This window comes from Balaenoptera acutorostrata, chromosome 7 (assembly GCF_949987535.1).
Source record: "Balaenoptera acutorostrata chromosome 7, mBalAcu1.1, whole genome shotgun sequence".
NCBI classification, from domain to species: Eukaryota; Metazoa; Chordata; class Mammalia; order Artiodactyla; family Balaenopteridae; genus Balaenoptera; species Balaenoptera acutorostrata.
The window spans coordinates 33,569,543-33,592,476 of record NC_080070.1 but is presented as its reverse complement, the minus strand read 5'-3'; the positions used below and the strand labels follow the sequence as shown (position 1 = coordinate 33,592,476).

Below are 22,934 nucleotides of genomic sequence, written 5' to 3'. Positions count from 1 at the left end.
ACCTTACTGTTGAGTAAGCATGGTAAAATATTGTAAAACCAAGATAATATCGTATGCTTCTTGTTATCATTCCCTGGGGATTGCACAACTCTCTGTTAGGCTGGAATGAAACCTTGTATGAGCAGGTATGCCAGAGATATGATGGGCTGTTAATTGAGCTTGGTGCACGTCTATATATGCATGTCTTGGTGCATGTTCACTATAGACTGTGTTCACTTGGTTTATAGTGAATATGCTCATTTATGCAGTGTGGATATAACCAATGACAGATTGCAATATGTTTAAATAGGTTCAAAGAGATGTCAGGGGAAGCTTTCCTACACAGTGGACACTAAATGAGTTAGCCTTAAAGTCCAGGATAATGTTTAGATGGATCCAGTGTGTTAAAATTTTCATATAACAGTTTTGCGAATGTGTGATGTTTTTTATTCTTATTTTTAGAATAGCAAAACATACTTTAAAATATTGACATTTCAGATCAAAAGTTGTTGAACTCTAGGAAGTATCTCAGGGGAACACTAGGTGTTGGGGTCCATAGTTTGAAAGCCACTGAACTAGTTTTTCCCCCATATTCGTTGGTCTCGACCTTCCCTTGAGTCCTCATTTCATCCATCCTATACTCTTAGAAAATGATCTCACATTTGACTTTGTCTCTATCCTTATTGTCAACTCTTAAGTAGCAATATATAGGGGAAGAAACATGTACTTTGGAATCAGACAGACCTGGCTTGAATCCTTGCTCTGTGACTTAACAACAATATGATCTTGGGTAATTTACTTAACTTTGATGATGATGTCATGCTCATCAGTGCAATGAGTTCTCCTCCTCTTAACACAGCTCAGCATTATGATGAGACCTAATATTCACTGAGTGTTTAATATGTGTATTAGTGTTCTCCAGAGAAATGAAACCAATAGGAGATATATATATATATATGTGTGTGTGTGTGTGTATATATATATATATATATATGTATATACATATATATGTATATAAAAGGATTTATTACAAGGAATTGGCTTACATGATTATGAAGGCTGGCAAGTCCCAAATCTGCCGCATAGGCTGGTAGGCTGGAGACCCAGGAGAGCTGATGTTCCAGTTTTATTCTGAAGGCAGTCTCCTGGAGAATTCTCTCTTGTTTGGTCAGGCCTGCATTTTTGTTCTATTCAGGCGTTCAGTTGATTGGATGAGACCCACCCACGTTATGGAGGGCAATCTGTTTTGTCCAACGTCCACCAATTTAAATGTAAGTCTCATCCAAAAACACCCTCTTACCATCATGCTCTTATAAGCCAGTGCATTACTTTGCTAGGGCTGCTGTAACAAAGTACCAAAATCTGGGCGGCTTAGACAACAGAAATGTAATGTCTCACAGTTCTGAAGGCTAGATGTGTCTGAGACCAAGGTGTCAACCGGTTTGGTTTCTGCTGAGGCTCTGAGAGACAATCTGTTCCATGTTCTCCTCCAGCTTCTGGTGATTTGTTGGCACTCTTTGACTTATAGACACCTCACTTTGGCCTCTGCCTTCATCTTCACGTGGAATTTTCCCTGTGTGCCTGTCTCTGTGTCCACATTTCCTTTTCTTTCTAAGGAGACCAGTCATATAGGTGTAGGGTCCACTCTAATGAACTCATTTTAACTTGGTCACCTCCGTAAAGATCACGTTCTGAGGTACTTGGTGTTAGAATTGAAATATATCTTTTTTGAGAGGAGCACAATTCAACCGAGAATAGTAATAGTTTTCAGGAGCAGAATGAGCTATGGAAGCAATTTGAAACTCTAAAGTATAATACATACAGAGGGTTACACTAATTTATGAAATTTTTTAAAAAGCTGTGTTTACCTCATCTGTAATGGTACACAGGTAACATGGAGACAATGTCAAGTACGTCAGGTGACATGACATGGGAACGGTCAAGAAGGGTCAAAATAAAAGGGTCCAGTTGTTCTTAAGTAGACTGAAGAACAACTTTCCATTTATGAAATTTTGGTACATCTCCACTGAGAGTAAATAGCTTGAAGGCCAGACATTAGACTGTTTTGGTAATGAAGAGTGTTAAAAATGAAAACATTTTATTGAGGAGAATTAAATAATTTTGGCTGGAAGTTTTAGAATTACTGGCTTTAACTTATGACTCAGAAAAGGGGCATAACTGTTAATAAAGAGTGGTCCCTGGAAAAGTATAGGCACCCTCACATTTGCATTGCATTTACCATTGACTTGGACAATATTTTCACTTTTTTTTTTTTTTTTGCTTTTAATACATTTGATCAAGAGTAATGGCTGGGCAACACCTATTTGCCATCATATCAGTGTTCTCACATGGGCTATAAACATATCAGGTTTGAGTAATTAATTAGTTAACACTTTAATTCATTCAGCTTTTATACTGCCTCAGACACTGGACCAGACAATGGAGATATAAAGATATATATTACAACTACATTGTCCTCAGGAAGTTAATCTTATGAGGGAAATAAACTAGCAAAGTATAATGTGGTAACATATATTTAACAGTTTAAAAAATAATTGAGTGACAGTTATGTGCTATGCTCTGTGGTAGGCAGGGAATACAGCAGTAAAAAAAATCTCTAAGGTATTTGCCCTTGGGGAGTTTATAGTCTGGCATGTTTGGAAACACGGGGGTTTGGCAGACAAGCAAATAGACAGTAGTGACACCTCAGGTGGAGGAAGTACAGGAGAGAATGGAGCACATGGGAGGAAAATTAAACCTAGATTGTAGAGAGACACACATAAGTCATATGAAACTATTTCAATGCATTTGAGATTTTTGGGAAATAGAGGTCAGGTTTTATTTTGAGGAAGTTATTACTTTTTCTTCAGTGTGACCTGGCATTTGGCTGGTGTTGGAACAAAACCAAAAAAATGCTGTATCAACTGATACGAATAGGAGAATCCTTTAAAAAATTAAGAGCCATCTTATTATCAATGGTTTCATCCAGTGAGAGCTCCTGCAGAGTTTAAAAGGAAGAGAATCTGGCTTGATGTTTCCTTTAAAGTTCTTTTTCCTAACGTGTATATGCAAGCAAGAGATTATGACATTCTGAAGTAAAAGTAATTCTTAAATGCCTGTAAAAATGATTTGCACTAAACTATCATCATTTGTGTTAATGATTTCTGTTTTTAAGGACCTGATTGCAAAGGTGACTGTTCTGAACTTTTAAATTGCTTGTTAGGATCTAATGATTCAGTCATCCATTATTGCGTGTTTTGCTATTGGGGGAAAAAGTAACTTAGGTTATTTTGTGGATCTTTATTTACTTATATGTTGCCTATATGAAAAAAAGATGTAGAGATTAAGTGAAGAGGATTTAAAGTAAGGCTCTTGCAGTGAAGTCTTATTTCCATGATAAATCTTGAACCAATGGCTGTCTCCATTCTCTGCTTCTGTCAGGCACCTTTTTTTCCTGGGATTCACACTGGGGATGAGTGAGGGTTCAGCCACTACTGTTCTCCTCCCCTTACATCTCATAGGAGTTTTACTGTCAGTGTCCCTCTTAGTGATATCAAGGCTCCAAGAAAATGAAAAATAGCATTAGCATTGCTCCAGAACCTCAGGAACAGGATCTGATACTTAAATCCTGAGTCATACAATGTGTCTACAAACACTCCCCACCTTGCCAAAGCAGGGAGAAATAAAGAAGATGCTAAATTTACCTTTTAATGCTATAATTTGTGATGTGTTTTCTAGAGGGTGAACTAATAAAATGGAAGATAAAAAGGGGTTAAAATGCAACCAATGACCAAATTCCATATATAGTTTGAAGATGGGGAATTATCTGTAGCTGAGAAGTCTGAATACAATGCCATAAGGCTCTTTGAGTCCTGAGAAATTATCATGAGTAACAGCAGGATAACAGTATAACAGAACATACAGCATATACAAGTTAGAGTAAAGAGAAAGTTAAGATAAATGAGAAAAATTCTAGAATTTGACTGATCGTTTATCTGGCTAGAGGATTCCAAGCAGAACCCTAGAGACTAGATTTATCATGCCTAAATTTAAAAAATCATCAGCTTTGTCTTCCTGATGTGTCGTGTTTGAATGTTACCCTTGGAAGATTCATTCTTAACCATCTTCATCTTAAAACATTTCTGAGGTTGTCTCCAACCTCCATTTTACCATTCCACCTATCAAGCAAAATAAACAAGTAAACATCCTCAAATAAACTATGTTAGGTGGACTTAGACTGCTTTTTTTTTTTTTTAAATTTTGGGAAAAGTTGCTTTCAGGCAGTAACTGGAAAGCAGGTGTCACAGAGGATTTAATAAGTAGTGATTTTTTTTGTACACATGGTGAGGGGTCATTAAGTCGTTTGGAGGTTGAAGGTCATGAGAGTCTAGCATGTGATTTGCCTATTACAGCTCATACCAAACAGATCACTGACTCCACAGCCCAGAGCTTCTCAGAGGATTTCTGTCCCCAAGAGGGGAGAGTTATCTCCATATTGCGAGAAAGACTTTAGCAGAGAAATATCAAGTGGCCTTGACTCCAGATGTTGAGTTAATTCTAGAATGGCAACCCTGACTCCGAAGGACATGGGGATTTCATTGCCGAAGGATGAAGAAGCCTGTTAGAGAGTGTTTACTTTGGGTCCTAGTGATGGTGTCTGAACAAACTAGGTGAACAAAGAGCTTCAATAAGGGATTCAGAGTTCTATAAAAAAGTGAGGGAATAAGTGGGTTAATTATAAAACAAATACCAGTTAAATCAGTATATCATGTGGGAGATATCCTTACATCACTCATGTGAAGTATGTTTTGTTCCTACCTTAAAAGATCACGTAGAACTTGTTTCCCTTCTTTTCTTTTCAGCTACCACTGGGCATGCTTGAAACTGCTTCTCTGCTCTGTTGCTAGTATGGAATTGTCTAAAATAATAGTAATAGTGGTGATTTTCTGATAGTCACACAAGTTTCTCTCTGTAAGCTTTTACAAATGCCAGCCAGTAACCCAGTGGCATTTCTACCATAAAATCAGAAGGCCAATCCATTTCCCCTCTTCCTTATTTTCTTGGTTTCAGATATATTTCTTATTGCTAATGGAAATAAAAATCAGAAGTTAGACAGCAATGTTATCACTTGTCTTTCTTGGTTAGTAAAGAGCTCCTAAAAGTGAACTCATACAAGATGCAGCAATTTTATTGGTAGTTAATCATCCTATCTTTCTAGCCAGTTGTTCCAGCTATAATCAATTTCGTGTCTCTTATTTGTGGCTTCATGCCCAGATAGAATAAAAATCAAACTAAAACCATGAAACAATGCTCTGAGGCTGCTTTTCTAAAGTACACGGACTTGGGCTATTTTTTGTAGCATTGCTTATTGTCTCTCAATTGCTTGAGTCCCTGAAATCCAATACATGTGAATGGCTTAAGTATAGCTGTTAGAAGTGGTCTTTTTATGCCAATGCTACTCCCTCACCATTCTTATTTTTTCTGTATTCATAGTAGTTCCAGCAATTAAGTGCTTTGCTTGTGGGGGCCAGGAATAAACGATTTATATGACTCATGTTTCATGTCATCAACCCTTGGAGCCTTTTGTGGGCTTTGCAGAGTCTTAATCACTTGTAGCAGCTACCCAGGCACTGACATATATGAAAGGGTTTAGAGTGTCAAAGTCACCATAATAAAAATGTGCATTTCACCAACTCTAGGAGGGAAAATCAAACATTTGGGAAAAGTTTCTAAAATCCATGCTAACAATTGATTTCTTTATGCTGTTTGTCCTAATACCAGCTTTTTTGAGATATAATTCACATACCAAAAAATTTACCTACTTAAAGTATACAAGAGGTGCGTAACTATCACTACAACCAATTTTAGAACACTTGCATCACCCCAAAAAGAAACTCCATACCCATAAGCAATCATTCCCCATTCCCTCCTTCACCTCCACCCTGGACAACTACTAATCCACTTTCTCCATAGGTGTGCCAGTTCTGGACATTTCATATAAATGAAACAATGTGGTCTTTTGCGACTAGCTTCTTTCACTTAGCATAATGTTTTCAAGATTCATCCAAGTTGTAGCATGTATCAGTATGTCATTCTTTTTTATCGCTAAATAATATTCAAGTTGTAGGATTATACATTTATCCATTCAGCAGTTGGTAGATATTTGGATTGTTTCTATTTTTTGCTTATTATAAAAAATGCTGTTATAAACACTTGTGTACAAGTTTTCATGTGGACATATATTTTCATTTCTCTTGGGCATACACCGAGGAGTGGAATTGCTAGGTCATATGGTAACTTTCTGTTTAATATTTTGAGTACCTTTCAGATTGTTTTCCAAAGTGGCTGCATCATTTTACATCCCCACCAACAGGGTATAAGGACTCTAATATTATTTTCCACATCTATGTCAACACTTATCGTTACCTGTCTTTTTGATTATGGCCTTTCTAGTGGGTGTGTAGTAGAATCTCACTGTGGTTTTGATTTGCATTTCTCTAATGGCTAATGAGGTTGAACATCTTTTCATATGTTTTGGGGTGTTTGTATATCTTCTTTGGAGAAATGTCTGTTCAAATCCTTTGCCAATTTCTAAATTGGGTTGTCTTTTTATTACTGAGTTGTAAGAGTCCCTTGTATGTTCCAGATACAGGTCTCTTATCAGATATATGATTTGCAAAAATTTTCTCCCATTCTCTGGGTTATTTTTCTACTTTATTGATGGTCTGCTTTGAGGCATAAAAGTTTTATAATTTGATGATGTCTAATTTATCTATTTTTTCTATTGTTGCTTATGCTTTTCATATTATACTTATCTGTGTGCTGTTTTTTTTTTTCCTTCTAAAATTAGTCCTAATATGGCAAATTTGGTACAAGTGTAGGCTTTGGTATCACAGTCCTGTTTTGAAATTCTAACTTTGCCTTGGATAAATTATTTAAGCTCCCTCAGCCTCAGTTACTCATCTGTAAGATGGAGATAATATTAGGGCTTATCTCTTGAATTGTAGTAGGGATCAGATGAAATAACGTATGTGAAATACTTAGAATTTTAGAGAGTTATAGGAATAGTCTATTAAGGTTAGCTAGTACTTTTGTTATAATCCCAATAATAATAAACTCCAGTGCTCTGAAAATTAAACTAAAGCCAAGTAGTTTCTATGAAGAAGCAATGCAATAATGTACAGCTGTAATATTTTATATACAACATTGAATTTGGCCCCCATGAAAACCAGGTAGTCATAGTAGTTATTATTTCCAGCAGGAGCCACGGCTGAGAGAGCTTAAGAAGAGCTATTTCCAAGGTCACATGACTGGAAAATGACAGAGACAGAGTTAAAACCTAGAGCTTTCTTAAAATCACTAATTCAGTTTTTTCAGTAACAGATTCGTAGTAGAAGTTAGGTAACTAGAGTTTTGTAGCCTTCATGATAAAGTTTTACCTCAGACAATCATATCAGGAAAGAAAAGAAAGCAATTTTATGGGAAATGAAAATTAATAGTGAGCATTATATGCAAATCATGGAGTTAAAACATATTTGACTAGAAAGTTTATGTGCATAGCTAGCCATAGCAAGTACTAATTATAATATGTAACTTCTTTTTTAATTAAAAAGAACTTCCTCCTTATTTCCAAAGTTATACATGCTCATAGTTAAACATTAGTGAATATAGATAAGCAAAAAAAGAAAATATCTTTCCTGAAGTTTTCTTAATATGCTTACATTCCAAATACATTTATATTTGGGAGCATCTTTTAAAATGGGCAGATCGATTTCCTATTTAATGTTTAGGTTCATTAAGCATGAAGTTAATTTATGTTATGGTTTTAAATTCTGGGCCTCTGGAAGGTTTTTCAGAATTGGTTTGTAGTGTTTTGTTGAGCAGCAAATAATTATCTTTCCAAATCTTCTAAAATGCATTGACTACATTTACTGTTTACTCATGTACAGAAAGAAAAAGAACTTCTACAGTTCTCTTGGTAAACTAGGAGCCTCATGAGAAATTAACTCTCAAACACAAAAATAGCTCATCTTTAGCAAGCAAAAAGGTGATTGAGCTGACTAAAGTGGTTATTTATTATAAATTTACCATTTTATGGGTAAGCAGCAAACACTGTTTAATTACCTTGTGGGATGAGAGGACAGAGACTCACCGACTTGACCCTCACCCCAATGCTGTGACTTTGGGGTGCATTCTTGAAGCCTACAAGTTTTATACAGGACTTTTGAGAGCTAGATGCCACTACTTTCTCCAGTTTTATTTTTACTAAAATTCATTGAGAAAAAACATATCCAACTATAAGATAACACCAGATCTAAGTTGATAAAATAACTGTGACATTTGAAGTGTTATTTATATGAATTAGAAAAGAAACATCCTTTTAGAGATGAAATGACTTCTGGTCTCAACTCAATTCTTCCCATCATAGCCATTTATCAAAAAACCTAAAGCAAACTGGCAGAATATGCTGCAGGAATTTGAGATTTGTTGTCACAGTCTGTTCAAATGATTCCCCCTCTTTCCTCAGCCTGAACTTCAACATTTTCTTTAGTTAGGACTATCCAGCTTATTTGGGCTATTTCAAACTCATGGTAAACATATTGGATGATGAGAAAACCTCTAGCATATTAAAATTTGTCCATACTAAGCAGTTTAGAGTAATTTCTACTTAGTTCCTCAAGTATTATTTCATGCAAAAAGGAAAAAGACTTAGTCATTTGAGTGTATCAATTTGTCAGTATTTGGGAGATGTGTCATGCAACCATGGGTTTGAATTTGCGATTTCATTTCATTTTATCTGGCTAGTTAAATCAAAAGTAATGTTAAATAATGTGGAGGCATGATTGTTTTATACAAACAAAATCATTTGAAACTGAAAAGATCTGATACCTGACCTTTATCTTAAATTCTAGCAGATGAAAATGTCAGATGCCTCTGTTGGATTAATAAAAGCCAAATGTCAAATGGAAAAATGATTATAAGCTTTAATTATGTGGTTTTACGGGGATAGGTTTCATGAAAATCAAGGCTTTAATAGTGTCTATAATTGGAAAATTCTTTTCATCATGAGGAATTACCAGTCACTCTAAATTTATGTAAAAATCGGAAATTTTGTCCTAAGAAACTAAATACAGTTTCATTGTGTGTATGTGTGTGTATATATTAAAAAAAATCAAGTGATAGCATTTTTCCTTAATAAAACCTGAAGACTCTTATCGTTAAGTGCACAGTGTGTCTGGGTACTAGACTTTTTTAAAGTTTGTTGAAAACTTTAGGAAATATATATATATTTTAAATAAATTTATTTATTTATTATTATTATTATTATTTTTGGCTGCATTGGGTCTTCGTTGCTGCACACGGGCTTTCTCTAGTTGCTGTGAGCGGTGGCTTCTCTTGTTGCGGAGCATGGGCTCTAGGCACGTGGGCTTCAGTAGTTGTGGCTCACGGGCTCAGTAGTTGTGGCACACGGGCTTAGCTGCTCCGTGGCATGTGGGATCTTCCTGCACCAGGGCTCGAACCCGTGTCCCCTGCATTGGCAGGCGGATTCTTAACTACTGCGCTACCAGGGAAGTCCCAAAATTTTAGGTTATAAAGAACTATATATCTTAAGGATTTCTGTCTGCTACCTTGTAATTAATGATTAGCTAGTTTCTGTTAGAAATAACGAGAACTTTGGAAACTGTCACAGTTTCTAAGTAGATCAATTTATAAGTCCATTTTCAATATACACTGACAGGTTATGGATGAAGGAGAAGGGTAAGGTCAGTTAGAGGTAGAGGAAGGGTGGGTGGGAGCAAATTTGAGGATAAGGAGGAATAGTGTTTATTGCTTTTGGTTATCCCAGGTGTACCTGCCTTGCTAATGAAACACCTGGGTACTCATTAATATTTAATGGAAGAAATACTGAAGTACAAATCCTGAGTTGGCATTTCTAAATTCTATCCAAGTATGTTTAACATACTCAAGCTCATTCAAAAAAAGCGGTGGCTGGAGTTTTACAGTAACTAATATTTCATTGAATGTCTAAGTGTAGATACCTGGGGAGTCTTTTGTTTGTTTTGTTTTGTTTTTTGTATTTCTGCGACTGGCTTGAGGTAGTCATGGAGACCTCCTTGATGGGGCAGAAATTTCATTCAATTGTCTTTTTGGTTTAATCTCACAAAATAAATTCTTTCAGATAACTCTGGTGATTGCCAGGCAGCCTAAGGTTAATTGATTTTAGTTCTCATAATTTACCTTAAGTTGTTTCTATTTCAGGTTACAAATATAGGTTTACTGTAGTGAATCTGTCAGAAACACTAAATTATATTAATAATTATAAATGGCTAACTTTTAATACTACTGAATATGTTTGATTTGATGATGCTGGGCTATGGAACTCTTGATAATAAAAACTAGATGTCTTGGTATAACATATATATTAAAATGGGCATGGATAACGCAGGAAGCTTTTTATAAATGTAGGTGTTACTTAAAGTATTTTAAAAATGAGCTAGAAACTCATTAATGGAAACGGTGATCAAGTCTTAGATATGGACCAAAAGATGTATGTTTATTTAGTTTTTAAAAGAAAGAAAAGATTTGCTTTTAAATTTCCTGCAAATGTCTTTGGTATTGTAATATTTACAGATAGTGAACTTCTCTTTATTTGTAAATTTAGTTTCATATTTTAACAATTTCAAACATACTGAAAATGAAAGGTTTATTAATAGATAGAGTATATTTTTCTCTTCTAAATTTTCCATAGGCCCCTTCCTTTCCATTCTCAATGCTATTACCCTTGTTCTGAGTCTTTCAACCATCTGGCAGTCAGTGATCTATTGCAGTTGGCCCTTTCTGGCTGAGCTGATTGTTAAATTTTCAGGAACTTTGTGAGCTGGTTGTTAAGAACAACTAGTATTAAAAATTAATTGATTTATACTTACAATTAAATAAATTATGTTAAAACGAAGATAGTAATTGAAAAGTTATCGCTACATAATTATTATCTATGTATTGAGGTTATGTTGATTGTATCTGAATGGTAATCACACTATCTTATAATATGCAGCTGTGTATCTCTTCCCAACTCTGTGTTCAGTGACTTCACATTTGGTGACTTGAAACTGGTCATGGTGGGAGTATTTACACCACAGAAATTGGCAAATACCATAAGTCACTTTTTGTTTTTGTTTTCCTGGAGAAGGCATGGTTAAAGATTTGTCAGTACACCGCACCACACCACTGCCTGCAGTCTGCTAGCTTCTGGTCTCCCTGCTTCCAGACCCGCATTCCAGCACTATGTCTAGAATAACCCACCAAGCTTAATTTTCCTAAATATAAGAGCTGAACATGGTAAAGGAAGGCATGACATCAGAAGAATGTGGTAAAAATCTAGTTTTTGGCATTTAGTAACAGACAAATTTAACATCTTTGAGCCTCCATTTCTTTATCCTTAAAGTAGGGCAATGATCTCTTCTTGTTCTACCTACCTATCAAGATTTTCAAATTAAAATCACAATATGCTAGTGTTTGTGAAAGTGCTATATACACATAATTTTTTTATTAGTAGTAAACACTTGCTTCACCTTTTCACTTCTTAAGTTTACAAAGGCTTATAACCAACAGAATGGAGTTTGTATCCTAAATTGCTGTCCCAGATTTTTCACACCCTTACTGCCCCCTATATTGGCAAATGTGCTTCCAAAGTGCTTATGTTGGCTAGTGGATTGTGAGTGCCAGGCAGGTGTGCCAGCACTCTCACAGACGATGCCCAATGCAGATGCTGCATGATCACAGCACTTCTTTAACTGCTGTGTTCAGACTGTCCTTAACTATTTTCATTCTTGTTCTCCAGGAGAAATTGCCAATGGATCACACTGGGCAATAAAGATAAGACAATTATCACCCTTTGCTGAGGTTTGAAGGCTCTTGTTAAGATGCAAATATTGCAAGTTAATGGAAGAAACTGACATATTAAGCCATTGTCACTCGTTGATATCTTGGTCAGAAATGGTTGGTGAAACTACTGAGCCTTTGAGCAGGGTCTTTTTTTTTTTTTTAAATATTTATTTATTTGGCTGTGCCGGGTCTTGGTTGTGGCACACTGGATCTTTAGTTGCAGCATGTGGGGTCTTTAGTTGCGACGTGTGGGGTCTAGTTCCCTGACCAGAGATCGAACCCGGGCCCCTTGCATTGGGAGCGTGGAGTCTTAACTGCTGGACCGCCAGCGAAGTCCTTGAGCTGGGTCTTAATTCAGTTAAATTTTAAGGAAGGACAAGTTGCAGAGACATCAGGAACACAGGGCAGTGGCTGACTGAAGAAGGTGGAGACAAGGGAAGTGAAATGAGAATCTGGACTCTTGGGGTGGGAGTGGTGAAGGTGGACATGAGAGCCTTCTCCAAAGTTTTGCCCTGAAACAATGTCAAAATGTTTGCATTTGGCATAGCATTTCCTCTTTTTATTCTGAATGGCTTTGCTAGAATACTTTTCCTAGTATAAGTTTATTTTGCTTCTCAGATATTGCTAAAACACTCCCTATTGATTTTTGGTGGGTAACATGAATTTTGATGTATTACCAAAGTCTCGATGACACCAAATTTTAGGACTCTCTGGAGAAAAGAAAGATGGTAAGGGTAAAAGCATATGTTGGGAATCACTGATTCCAAGTTCAATTCCTTTCTTTAATAAATATATGACACATAGCACAGGGAGATTAGCTCGGTGCTTTGTGACCACCTAGAGAGGTGGGGTAGGGAGGGTGGGAGGGAGACGCAAGAGGGAGGAGATATGGGGATATATGTATATGTATAGCTGATTCACTTTGTTATAAAGCAGAAACTAACACACCATTGTAAAGCAATTATACTCCAATAAAGATGTTAAAAAATAAATAAATATATGAAATTTCACATGAGAAAGGTCTCATTTGCTCAAATTTCATTTAGAAGTTTCTCTTTGTACGTGATTTCTTTGTTTTACAATTCTCCTGCCCCTCCCTCCTTCCTCTTTGTTTTCCCTTGTCTTTGACTTCTTTTTAGATTTTCTTATCTCTGTGAAGATTATTTTGCCTTATTCACAGTAGTTAGAAACAATGTATTTGAAAATAACTAGAGTATCCTGCATAAGTATTTACTATGCCAGCTTCCCTAGCTTCCATCATAAATTGTTATTTATTAGATGCGTAGCGGGCAGATGTGCGTAACTGCTATGGGGTGAGGAGACAAAACATAAGAAAATAATGATCCCCACTCTCATTCAGGGGTGATGATTAAGTCAACAAATTGATACTCCAGCTACAGTCAGTTCATTCAACAAATAGCTCATTGCTGAGTACTGTGAGCTATGGTTAACAAAATTATATAAGGGTGTTGTTTGAGGGTCTGTCTTCTTATTCAGAGATCATTTTGTATTTGAAGTGGTAGAGACTGGACTTCAGCAAACTATAAACTCCTAGTATCTGGTTATTTTGGGGAATTTTCTTCTTTTTTTTTTTCTTGAAGAATACTTTTAGTCTAGAATGTTTAACAGTTTGTTTTTTCCCTCTGGGAAAGATGATGATTCTACCGTCATCCCCGATCCTTTTAGACAAAGCTATAGTCACATCAGTTCAGAGGTGATGCTGTTTTATAGAGTTGTGTTCTGTAAGATATGACTCCCTGGCATTCCTATAAGTTGGCTTATTTTATTCTCGTATTTATGCACTACCACCATTTTCCACATGCTAGAAAATTTGAAACTGTATCTGATTCCAAGTCTACACTGGAGATCAAATCAAGTTAACATTTATATCTGTCTCTCCTCTCTTTATTTTAGCTGGACCAGACCAATTTTGAGGAAAGGGTACAGACAGCGCCTGGAATTGTCAGACATATACCATATCTCTTCTTCTGATTCTGCTGACAATCTATCTGAAAAATTGGAAAGGTATGTTCACGCACATTGTTTATTGAAGAGAGAAATTAATATTATTATTTAGAGACTAGAGAACAGACATGAGAGGGTTTAATTCTTAAAATGGCATATTTATAATAGGAACATCCTATTTTCTTGATGAAGTCTTGATTAGTCAAGAATTAAACAATGAAAGGATGAAAGAAAAAAAAACCATTCTCCTGAGATAGGACCTTTTTTTGAAAAACACATATTTGAATTCTGAGAAGCTACCTGCCTTTAAAGACTATTACGTGGATTTTGTGAAGACTGCAATCACATCTTTATGAAGCAAGTTGTGTACATTTGCCTCCATAATCTTAATGTGTGAATACAAATGTACATACTTGGAAATTTTAGGGTAAAGGCTGTTGGATGTCAAAGAAATGTAAAAATTTCATATTTTTGAGTATACGTTGAATGCCAAGTGTAGTATCTCCTCTCAGCCACTCTGGAAGGAAAGCATCATTATCTCTGTCTTACAGAAGAGCAAACTGACGCTCAGAGAGATGATTTAATTTTCCAGCTAATAATTGATTGAGCTGTGGTTCAAACCCAGGTCTATACTCCTGGCCTCCCCAGGAACAGTGTTTCCCGTTGTAAAGAAGTCTCCCTTTCTAAGGGTATTGGTTATAATCCTTTTGGTTGCCAGTGAATTTATTTAAGAGGGAATTTATTGGCTCATGTAGTCAACCTGTGTGAAGGCCTAGGTAGAGAATTGGCCTTAGGGACTCAGTGGAACCAGGAACTGGTTTTATTCTCTCAGACCAGCTTCCTCCATTCAGTGGGTCCTCAGAACTCTTTGCTCATATTTTTGTAGACCACAGAGGAAAGAGTCCTTTCTCTGTGGCCAAATGTGAAAAATCCCAGAAACTTTTGAGTCACAAGCTCACTCCTTGGACCAACAACAATCTATGAATGAGCTAGACTGGGTCTTGTGCCAGCAGTACAGGGTCTGATACCAGATGAAGGGGAGAGGGAGTTGACAGAAAAAAGAAAAAGAAAAAGAAGTAGCTACTTTTTACTGCACCAAAATAAAATAGTTGAGTAGATTTGCAATTTGTTTACCTTATTTTCATGAAATTCATTGAATTTCTTTTGAAATTTCAAGGCAAATAAGATATTCAACCTTACTTTTTCTTGATTTATTCAAAGAATTAGGCTAGTGGGAGTAGCAGGTTCACATTTCCAAGTTCAAGGTCCAGCTCCTAATATTGAGTACTTAGTGTGTGTACGTGCCATGAGGGCAGGGATATATTTTTTTGTTTTGTTTTGTTTTTGTTTGATTTGTTCAGCTTATGATGTGCCTGGAATAGGGTCTAGAATAGGGTCTGGTATATACAGTTGTCCCTTGCTAGATTCCCCCTGGATATAATAATCTATGGATGCTCAAGTCCCTTATACAAAATGCATATAACCTACACATATCCTCTTGTATAGTTTAAATCATCTCTAGATTACTTATGGTACATAATACAATGTAAATGCTATGTAAATTGTTGCCGGCACATGACAAATCCAAGTTTTGCTGTTTGGAACTACCTGGAATTTTTTTTGGTGAGTATTTTCCATCCCCAGTTGGTTGAATCTGAGGATGAGGAACCCGCAGACATGAAGGGCTGACTGTAGTAGGTGCTCAGTAAATATTTGTTGAATGAATGAATGATGATTGAATGTGAAATGGCTAGCATTATGTAAAAACCTGTAACACTTCTGCAGAGATAAAATATATAAACATAGTATATTGTAGGTATATCAGCAAGTTCAACATAATATAGTAGATGATGAATATCTAAGTTCTAAATGGATGCTGAGGGAAAGATTAATCAGAGTAGGACTAGGTTAATCAAAACCTGCGTACTCCAGATTTATTTTTACTTATGGCCAAATAGAGGACATAACCTGAATTTGTAGGATTATCTGGCCTAACATTTTTTTCTCCTCAGTTTTCATTGTGTCTCCATATCAATTCAGTGCTTAAAATGTACCTATTTTGTTTCAATCCAACAACACTGTGCCAGCATAAGTCCATAGACTATTATTTTTGTCTTTTTTGGGGTATCTCTTCTTCACTCTGTTATTTCTTTTTTATAAAAATTGTTATTTAGAATTTACTGAAATATTTTGAAAGAGTGAAATACCACTTATAGTACTTTGTATCTCTGCACCCTTGGAAAGTGACCCTGGCCACAGATTTCAAAGATGACATGTGACAAAGGCCCTAGGTGGTTACCATGTGGTTGAGGTACCTTGGCCCATCTAGCTCAGTTTGTGGCCGTGGATTTGAACCCTGTGCATTACTCCTGTATGCAGACCGCACATCCATTCCATGATTGTAGCTAAGCTACAAACTTGATAAGTATAAAATTTCTTCCATTATGATTCAAGTCTTGGTGTTTGGAATGCTTACTGGGTCTGTCGTGGTGTTGCGGGAACCACCCCATCTACTCTCGCTGCTGATTCCTTCCCTCAGGGTCCAGTAGTTCAAGTCCCATCCACTGAAAAATTCCCCAGCTTTGCCTTCCCCTCAGATCGCTACCTCATTCATTTTTTTTTTCCCCACAGCTAATATCTCTGTGCTCTCCTCGTCTCTCTACTTCTCCTTTCCTTTACATCTCAGCTCCCTGAAATATGGTTTCTGTGTCTACCATATTCCTAAAATGACACTGACTAGGGTCATCAGAGGTCTCTTAATGTCAAATATAATGACATCTTCCTACCATGACTTAAGAGTGGACCACTTCTTCCCAACTTGAAACCATTTCTTTGGTTTATGTACCACCTCTCTTCCTGGCTTTCTCATCTGACTCATTCTTCCTTTGAAAGAGAGGCAGAATCTGTCTCCATATTTAGCTTCTTACCCCGTTGTGAATCACCAAATGACATGGATGGGAGGCAAGTCTTGTGTGTGAGTGAAAGAGTGGGAAGAGTGTGAGCAGGTAGATGGATGGCATAGCGTAATTAGGCATGATAGATAGTAAGCTTTTCAGGGAAGCCAGTGTCCATGCACAATGCCCATGACTGCCAAACCTGCCCTCAAATCTCAGTTGTGTGGTCTTCCTTTGGAGTAACTTAGAACCACCTCTAATAATGGTAGATGGACAGTAATGAAAATAGCTGTTGATAAAATATAAAGTCTTTATATAGTTCTTTCCTGTGAAACTTTTCATCTCTGTACAGTTTAACAATGAAGATGAGGGTAACATTTAGGGATATATTTTATCCACTTGGGAAGAGAAAGAAGGTTTTTATGAACAGAAAGTAGTGGCAAAAATGTAAATATAATCGGCTGATGAATGTATAGTATTTAAAAGAAAACAAAAACATTTATTTGACACCAACCATTTTTCAGACTTATTTAATTTCTATTCCTGCCAGAAAATATAGAATTTGATTCTGTTCTAATTTTCCAAAGATTTTTATTGTAAAGAATGACTTTAGTATTTGAAAATCAAAGTTGATGATACTTGTTTCATACCCCTACATTTAAAAACAACAAGTTTTACTAATGTTAAATCACAGAAAAATCCACCTGACTTTTAATCTTGTTTTCGGTTTGACAGTTAGATTTTGTAAAATCCACTACAATTCTAAACAGGTAAAGATCAAGAGGTGAAGGGAAAAAAATTAAATATTTATTTTTCACCTTGTTCTAAGCACAGCAATGTGTATTCATAAGAGTCATATTTTATTTGTCCACCTCTTGCATTCATTGCTTTTTAGAAGTCCAGAACCTTTCTTTAACACATATAGAGTGGCCTTTTCATGAAGTCAACTCCTCGAAAATTGATATATGGCGGAGCATTGAATTCTGCCAAACATCTGCCTGAGCGTTGGTGTTGGAAGGTCCCCCCAAGGTTTTGTCTCTTTAGTCACTTGGGTTAATCTCCTTGACTGTACTTGTGTGAATAAAACTATGTTAAGGGAAATAGAGAACTCAGATATTTGCACATGCAACTTACTGGTCCCATTTTGTGTTCTTTTGCAGAGAATGGGATAGAGAATTGGCCTCAAAGAAAAATCCCAAACTCATTAATGCCCTTCGGCGATGCTTTTTCTGGAGATTTATGTTCTATGGAATCATATTATATTTAGGGGTAAGGATCTCATTTGTAAATTCATTATGGATAAAATAATTATATTCATTTTTATTTATTTATTTATTTTTGGCTTTGTTGGGTCTTCATTGCTGCGTGTGGGCTTTCTCTAGTTGCGGTGAGCAGGGGCCACTCTTTGTTGCAGTGCATGGGCTCTAGGTGCACAGGCTTCAGTAGCTGTGGCACGTGGGCTCAATAGTTGTGGCTCGCGGGCTCTGGAGTGCAGGCTCAGTAGTTGTGGCACACGGGCTTAGTTGCTCCGTGGCATATGGGATCTTCCTGGACCAGGGCTCGAACCCGTGTCCCCTGCCTTGGGAGGCAGATTCTTAACCACTGTGTCACCAGGGAAGTCCCTATATTCATTTTTATGATTATAGGAGGACTAGGGTAATCTGGTACACAGGTAAAAGGCTAACTCTGAATACAAAGAAACCACTAAAACTCTAGTGGAGACAAGTAAAAAATGCATTGGAACTAGGATGTCCTGGAACACAGGTGGCCATTTATAATTTCAAATGGGTTCAGTAAAATAAATTTCTTTTAAAAAGTTATTTTCTCTTATGATCCCAAATCACATTATATTACTGTTATATGAGATTGCCGATGATTTTATTTTCCTGTATTCAACAGGAGAAAGTCAGGAGACAATGTCAGGAGGAGAATTAGGTAAAATTCAGCCAATTACATATATGAGTGTTTGTAATATTTTGAAATCATATCTGCATGCTGAATGGTTTCAAGAAAAAATAGCAAAAATTTAAAATATGGCAGTGAGGTACTCCTGCAGTATGTTTTCTCAGTCTCCTATGTCTTCCTCATTGTGGAGAGAGCTCAATGCGTGAAGATCCCAGGCTTTATGGTGTTTAAGTGCAGTCTGGGATGTTCCCCAGCTGTTGTCAAATATGACTCTGATCTATTATTTTTTACCTCACCAGAGCATCATTTGGAATCCTTGACTGTAACCTGTAAGACTGATGGCAAGTTGAAAACTTATTTAGTCTTCAAGTAAAGGCTGTGCACAGTATTTGCTTTGGGAGGTTAGGTACCGGTTGGATGGATTTGTGTTGTAATTATATTGGTCTTCATGCCTTTGGGAGTGAGGGTTGCCATAGTGTCTCTCGAAGAGATGCTATGCAAGTTGCATTGCTTTAGGAACTTGTACTTAATACACAGCAAATAAATACATTTACACATTTATTTTGACAAAGATGACCACATTTAGGTCCCCAATGTTTTGTAATGCTCTTGATTACCTCCTGGGAGAAATGCTCTGGCTTTTGAAGTTATCTGTCTATTGATGTCCGTCTATCTGTCTGTCTATCTATCTGTCTATCTATCTATCTATCTATCTATTTATCTATCTATCTCTATAGAAACCTGCAGCAGTTTGGGGGTGAAAATATTTTATCTGTAAATATGAATAAGGTAGCTGAAGAATTAACTATCTTTTAAGATATCTTTGAGGTGATTTTTCTTAATGAGAGCAGCCAGAGCTTTGGGAAACAATTTTTTTTAAAAACTTTATTTATTTATTTTTTAAATTTTATTTATTTTTTGGCTGCGTTGGGTCTTCGTTGCTGTGCACGGGCTTTCTCTAGCTGCGGCGAACGGGGACTACTCTTCGTTGCAGTGCGTGGGCTTCTCATTGTGGTGGCTTCTCTTGTTGCCGAGCACAGGCTCTAGGCGCGCGGGCTTCAGTAGTTGTGGCACACGCGCTTAGTTGCTCCGTGGCATGTGGGATCTTCCCAGACCAGGGATTGAACCCGTGTCCCCTGCATTTGCAGGCGGATTCTTAACCACTGCACCAACCAGGTAAGTCCCAGTTTGGGGGAACAATTTTATCCATAGCTCTGGCTCCATTTGACTTAATGTTTTAAAATGTTTTGTTGTTTGCCTTAATGACTGTACTCTCTGCATTTGAATCAGTGTATAGAAGTACAGTTTACTCCGCCCATAGCATATAAGAATACAACATTCTTTTTTTTAAAATATATGTTCAGCACTGAGTTATTTTTCTAGTATTGTACTAATATAGCCACTAATCTATGTCACCCATTTTATTTATTTATTTATTTATTTATTTATTTATTTGGCTGTGTTGGGTCTTCGTTGCTGCACGTGGGCTTTCTCTAGTCGCGGTGAGCGGGGGCTACGCTTCATTGCGATGTGTGGGCTTCTCATTGCGGTGGCTTCTCTTGTTGCAGAGCACGGGCTCTAGGCACGCGGGCTTCAGTAGTTGTGGCTCGTGGGCCGTAGAGCACAGGCTCAGTAGTTGTGGTGCATGGGCTTAGTTGCTCCCCGGCATGTGGGAAATTCCCGGTCCAGGGATAGAACCCGTGTCCCCTGCATTGGCAGGCGGATTCTTAACCACTGCGCCACCAGGGAAGTCCCAAGAATGCAACATTCTTAATAAGTCATCCTTGGATTGAAGTGAATGATATTTCAAATAATTGTTATGTCATAACTAAGATTGTATAGAAACTCAAAATTTTCTCTTCGTGTTCTCCATCACATGCTGCTTCCATCAATTAACATAAGCACAACTGAGTAGAAGCTGGGAGAGAGGCTGAATTATTAAGTCCCTTTTATGCTCTGCCTGACTTGTGAGATAATTTATTCCTCTAGATTCCACCAGCATAGAAGTTTCATGTGAACCAAAGCAGTCACCTAAACATGAAAATTTAGATGATACATGAACATATTTATAAAATTTATTTTTGGTCTGGTACACACAGATCAAAAAATAAACAAAATATAGTTTAATATTTATTGAGTATCTACTCTGTTCCAGGTTCAGCATTAAGCCCTTTATACAGATTATTTTAGGTAATTCTCCTAGCAGCTCCATGGAGCAGACATTAGTATCTCAAATATATAGAAAAGGAAATTGAGATGCAGGAAACTAAGTAACTTTTCCAACGTTATGCATGTGGTAAATTTGAGTGATAGCCAGGTCTCTTTGGTTCCAAAACCTATGACCCTTGCATTAGATCAGATTATAATTGCTATGTAACTATATTTGTAATGATTGTATGTAGGTACTCAATAGAATTGTGACTGTAGTAATCAGTCTTGGGTCTGCTGAGCTTCTTTGCATCTGCTCAGGAGACATAGGTTAAAAGCTTGAATGTTGAGGATTCTTCCAGGGTCACCTCAGGGGCAAATCTGAAGAAAGTTCAGAGCAGGTGGCAGGATAGGAGAACCAACTGGAATCTTTCCACTTATACTTGGGAAGGAACTGTGTGAAATCCACCCAAGAGCCAGCAGTGCTAAGAGTCAAACATACAGAAAACATTAAGGGTAGAAGAATGGAGTGGATGTGGAGAAGGACTAACTTATTCTTAAACTTCTCGAGCTTAAAAATATCCCAGCAAAAGGAATCTTAAAGCCTTTCTTGGTGTATTAATTAATTACCCAGGGGTGGGATTGAGGGGAGTGAGTGGTGCCACTGATCTAAGCTGAGCCCAAGGCCACTGGTCTGGAACTGACAGCATGTTTAAAGGGCAAAGGTGATTTCCATCAGCTCAACTTCTACTGATAACCAGTAGAAAATGGGCGAGGAAAAGAACCGATGGGGAAAGCAGCTGAAGTGTGTATGGTGAGAAGGCATGGAGAGGAAATTTACATTGGCAATGGCACAGGTGTGGTGAGGCTGTGGGTTTCTCACCCTTGTCACAGAGTAAAGGCTTCACGGCCTCACCGTGCAGTTTTAAGTAGTAAAAATGTTAAAAACTGTTAAGTCTTTAAGAACTTATATGGTGGTCATTAAGATGAGTGTAGCTTTTCAGAGCATCTGATCTCTCTACTCCATCCTTTCTGTCTGTTACAGGAAGAAAAGAAGGCGAGAAAATTTCGCTGTTATTATGATAAGACCTCTATCCTTTTAAACAACTTATACCAATGCCTTAGTATTTATCGTATTCTTTCTGGGGATTCCTTCTTTTTTCTGTGTGTGTCATCTTGATAATGTTTTAATTTCCATTAAATGAGCAGGGATTCTTGAAGTTGCTTTACACTACTCTTGGTAAAAGGTGGACGTACTTTCAAGATATCCTGTGTGTTCTTAATCCCTCTAAACCAGGATAATTGTGGTATGAAGAATATTTGATTGGTTTCAGGACTGAGAGAAAAAGTACTATAAAATTTGCTGTTGGGACTTTCCTGGCATTCCAGTGGTTAAAACTCCAAGCTTCCACTGCAGGGGGCACGGGTTTGATCCCTGGTCAGGGAACTAAGATCCCACATGCCATGCTGGTGTGGCCAAAAAAAAAAAAAAAAAAAGCTGTTGACTGTGAAAGGTTAAGAAAAAAAGGAAATGCCATCATGAAAGAGTTTGTCTCTCTGCAATACTGATGTAATTTTAAATCATATTAGCTATGGCCTCTCATGATTAACTATGTACTTGTTTTTTCTCCATTTGACTCAGCAGCCAGATATAACATTGCCTTTAACATTTAAGACTCCCAGCATAAAGGAAAAACTGGCCATTGAAGAATTGAGTGTGCAAGTCAATTAAGGACAGTCAGAGGGAAGCCAAGGGAAGGGAGTCCTGTAAGCAGGTTGCTGAGAGAATATGGTTATCACAATATCTTTATTATGATAAGAAATTTACAAGCATTCACTCAAATATATTCTTGACTCCTAGGCAGCTCTGGGCATATTTCCATCATCAAATTGAGACAAATGTCAGTACAACTTGAGTCAAACTACTTTTATTATTTACATTTCTTAAACCCCAAGAAGTTTAAGGTCATAAAGAAGTCTTAGGACTTAGGCTGTTAGAGTTTTCAAGTCCCACAGTCTACCTTGCAAAAGATCTTTGTCCCTTATGTTTTGACAGAGACATTGGGTAGGTGTTGAATTCAAGCAAACTGCTAACTAAGAGAGTGTTTTGGGGCGTTCTGCACACAGGTAGTCTCTGGCTTAGGCACTTTGACTTACTTA

General features: G+C 37.1%; 1 protein-coding gene across 3 annotated transcripts in view; it reads left to right on the top strand.

Moving 5' to 3' along the window:
• CFTR (CF transmembrane conductance regulator) overlaps nt 1-22,934 on the top strand; it is a 195,621-nt gene that overhangs the window by 14,168 nt on the left and 158,519 nt on the right. For all 3 annotated transcript variants that reach the window (XM_057550593.1, XM_057550594.1, XM_007195128.2), the window contains exons 2-3: nt 13,777-13,887; nt 17,882-17,990. In XM_057550593.1, coding sequence (XP_057406576.1) covers nt 13,777-13,887; nt 17,882-17,990 — 220 coding nt within the window. The remainder of the gene's footprint in view (nt 1-13,776; nt 13,888-17,881; nt 17,991-22,934) is intronic.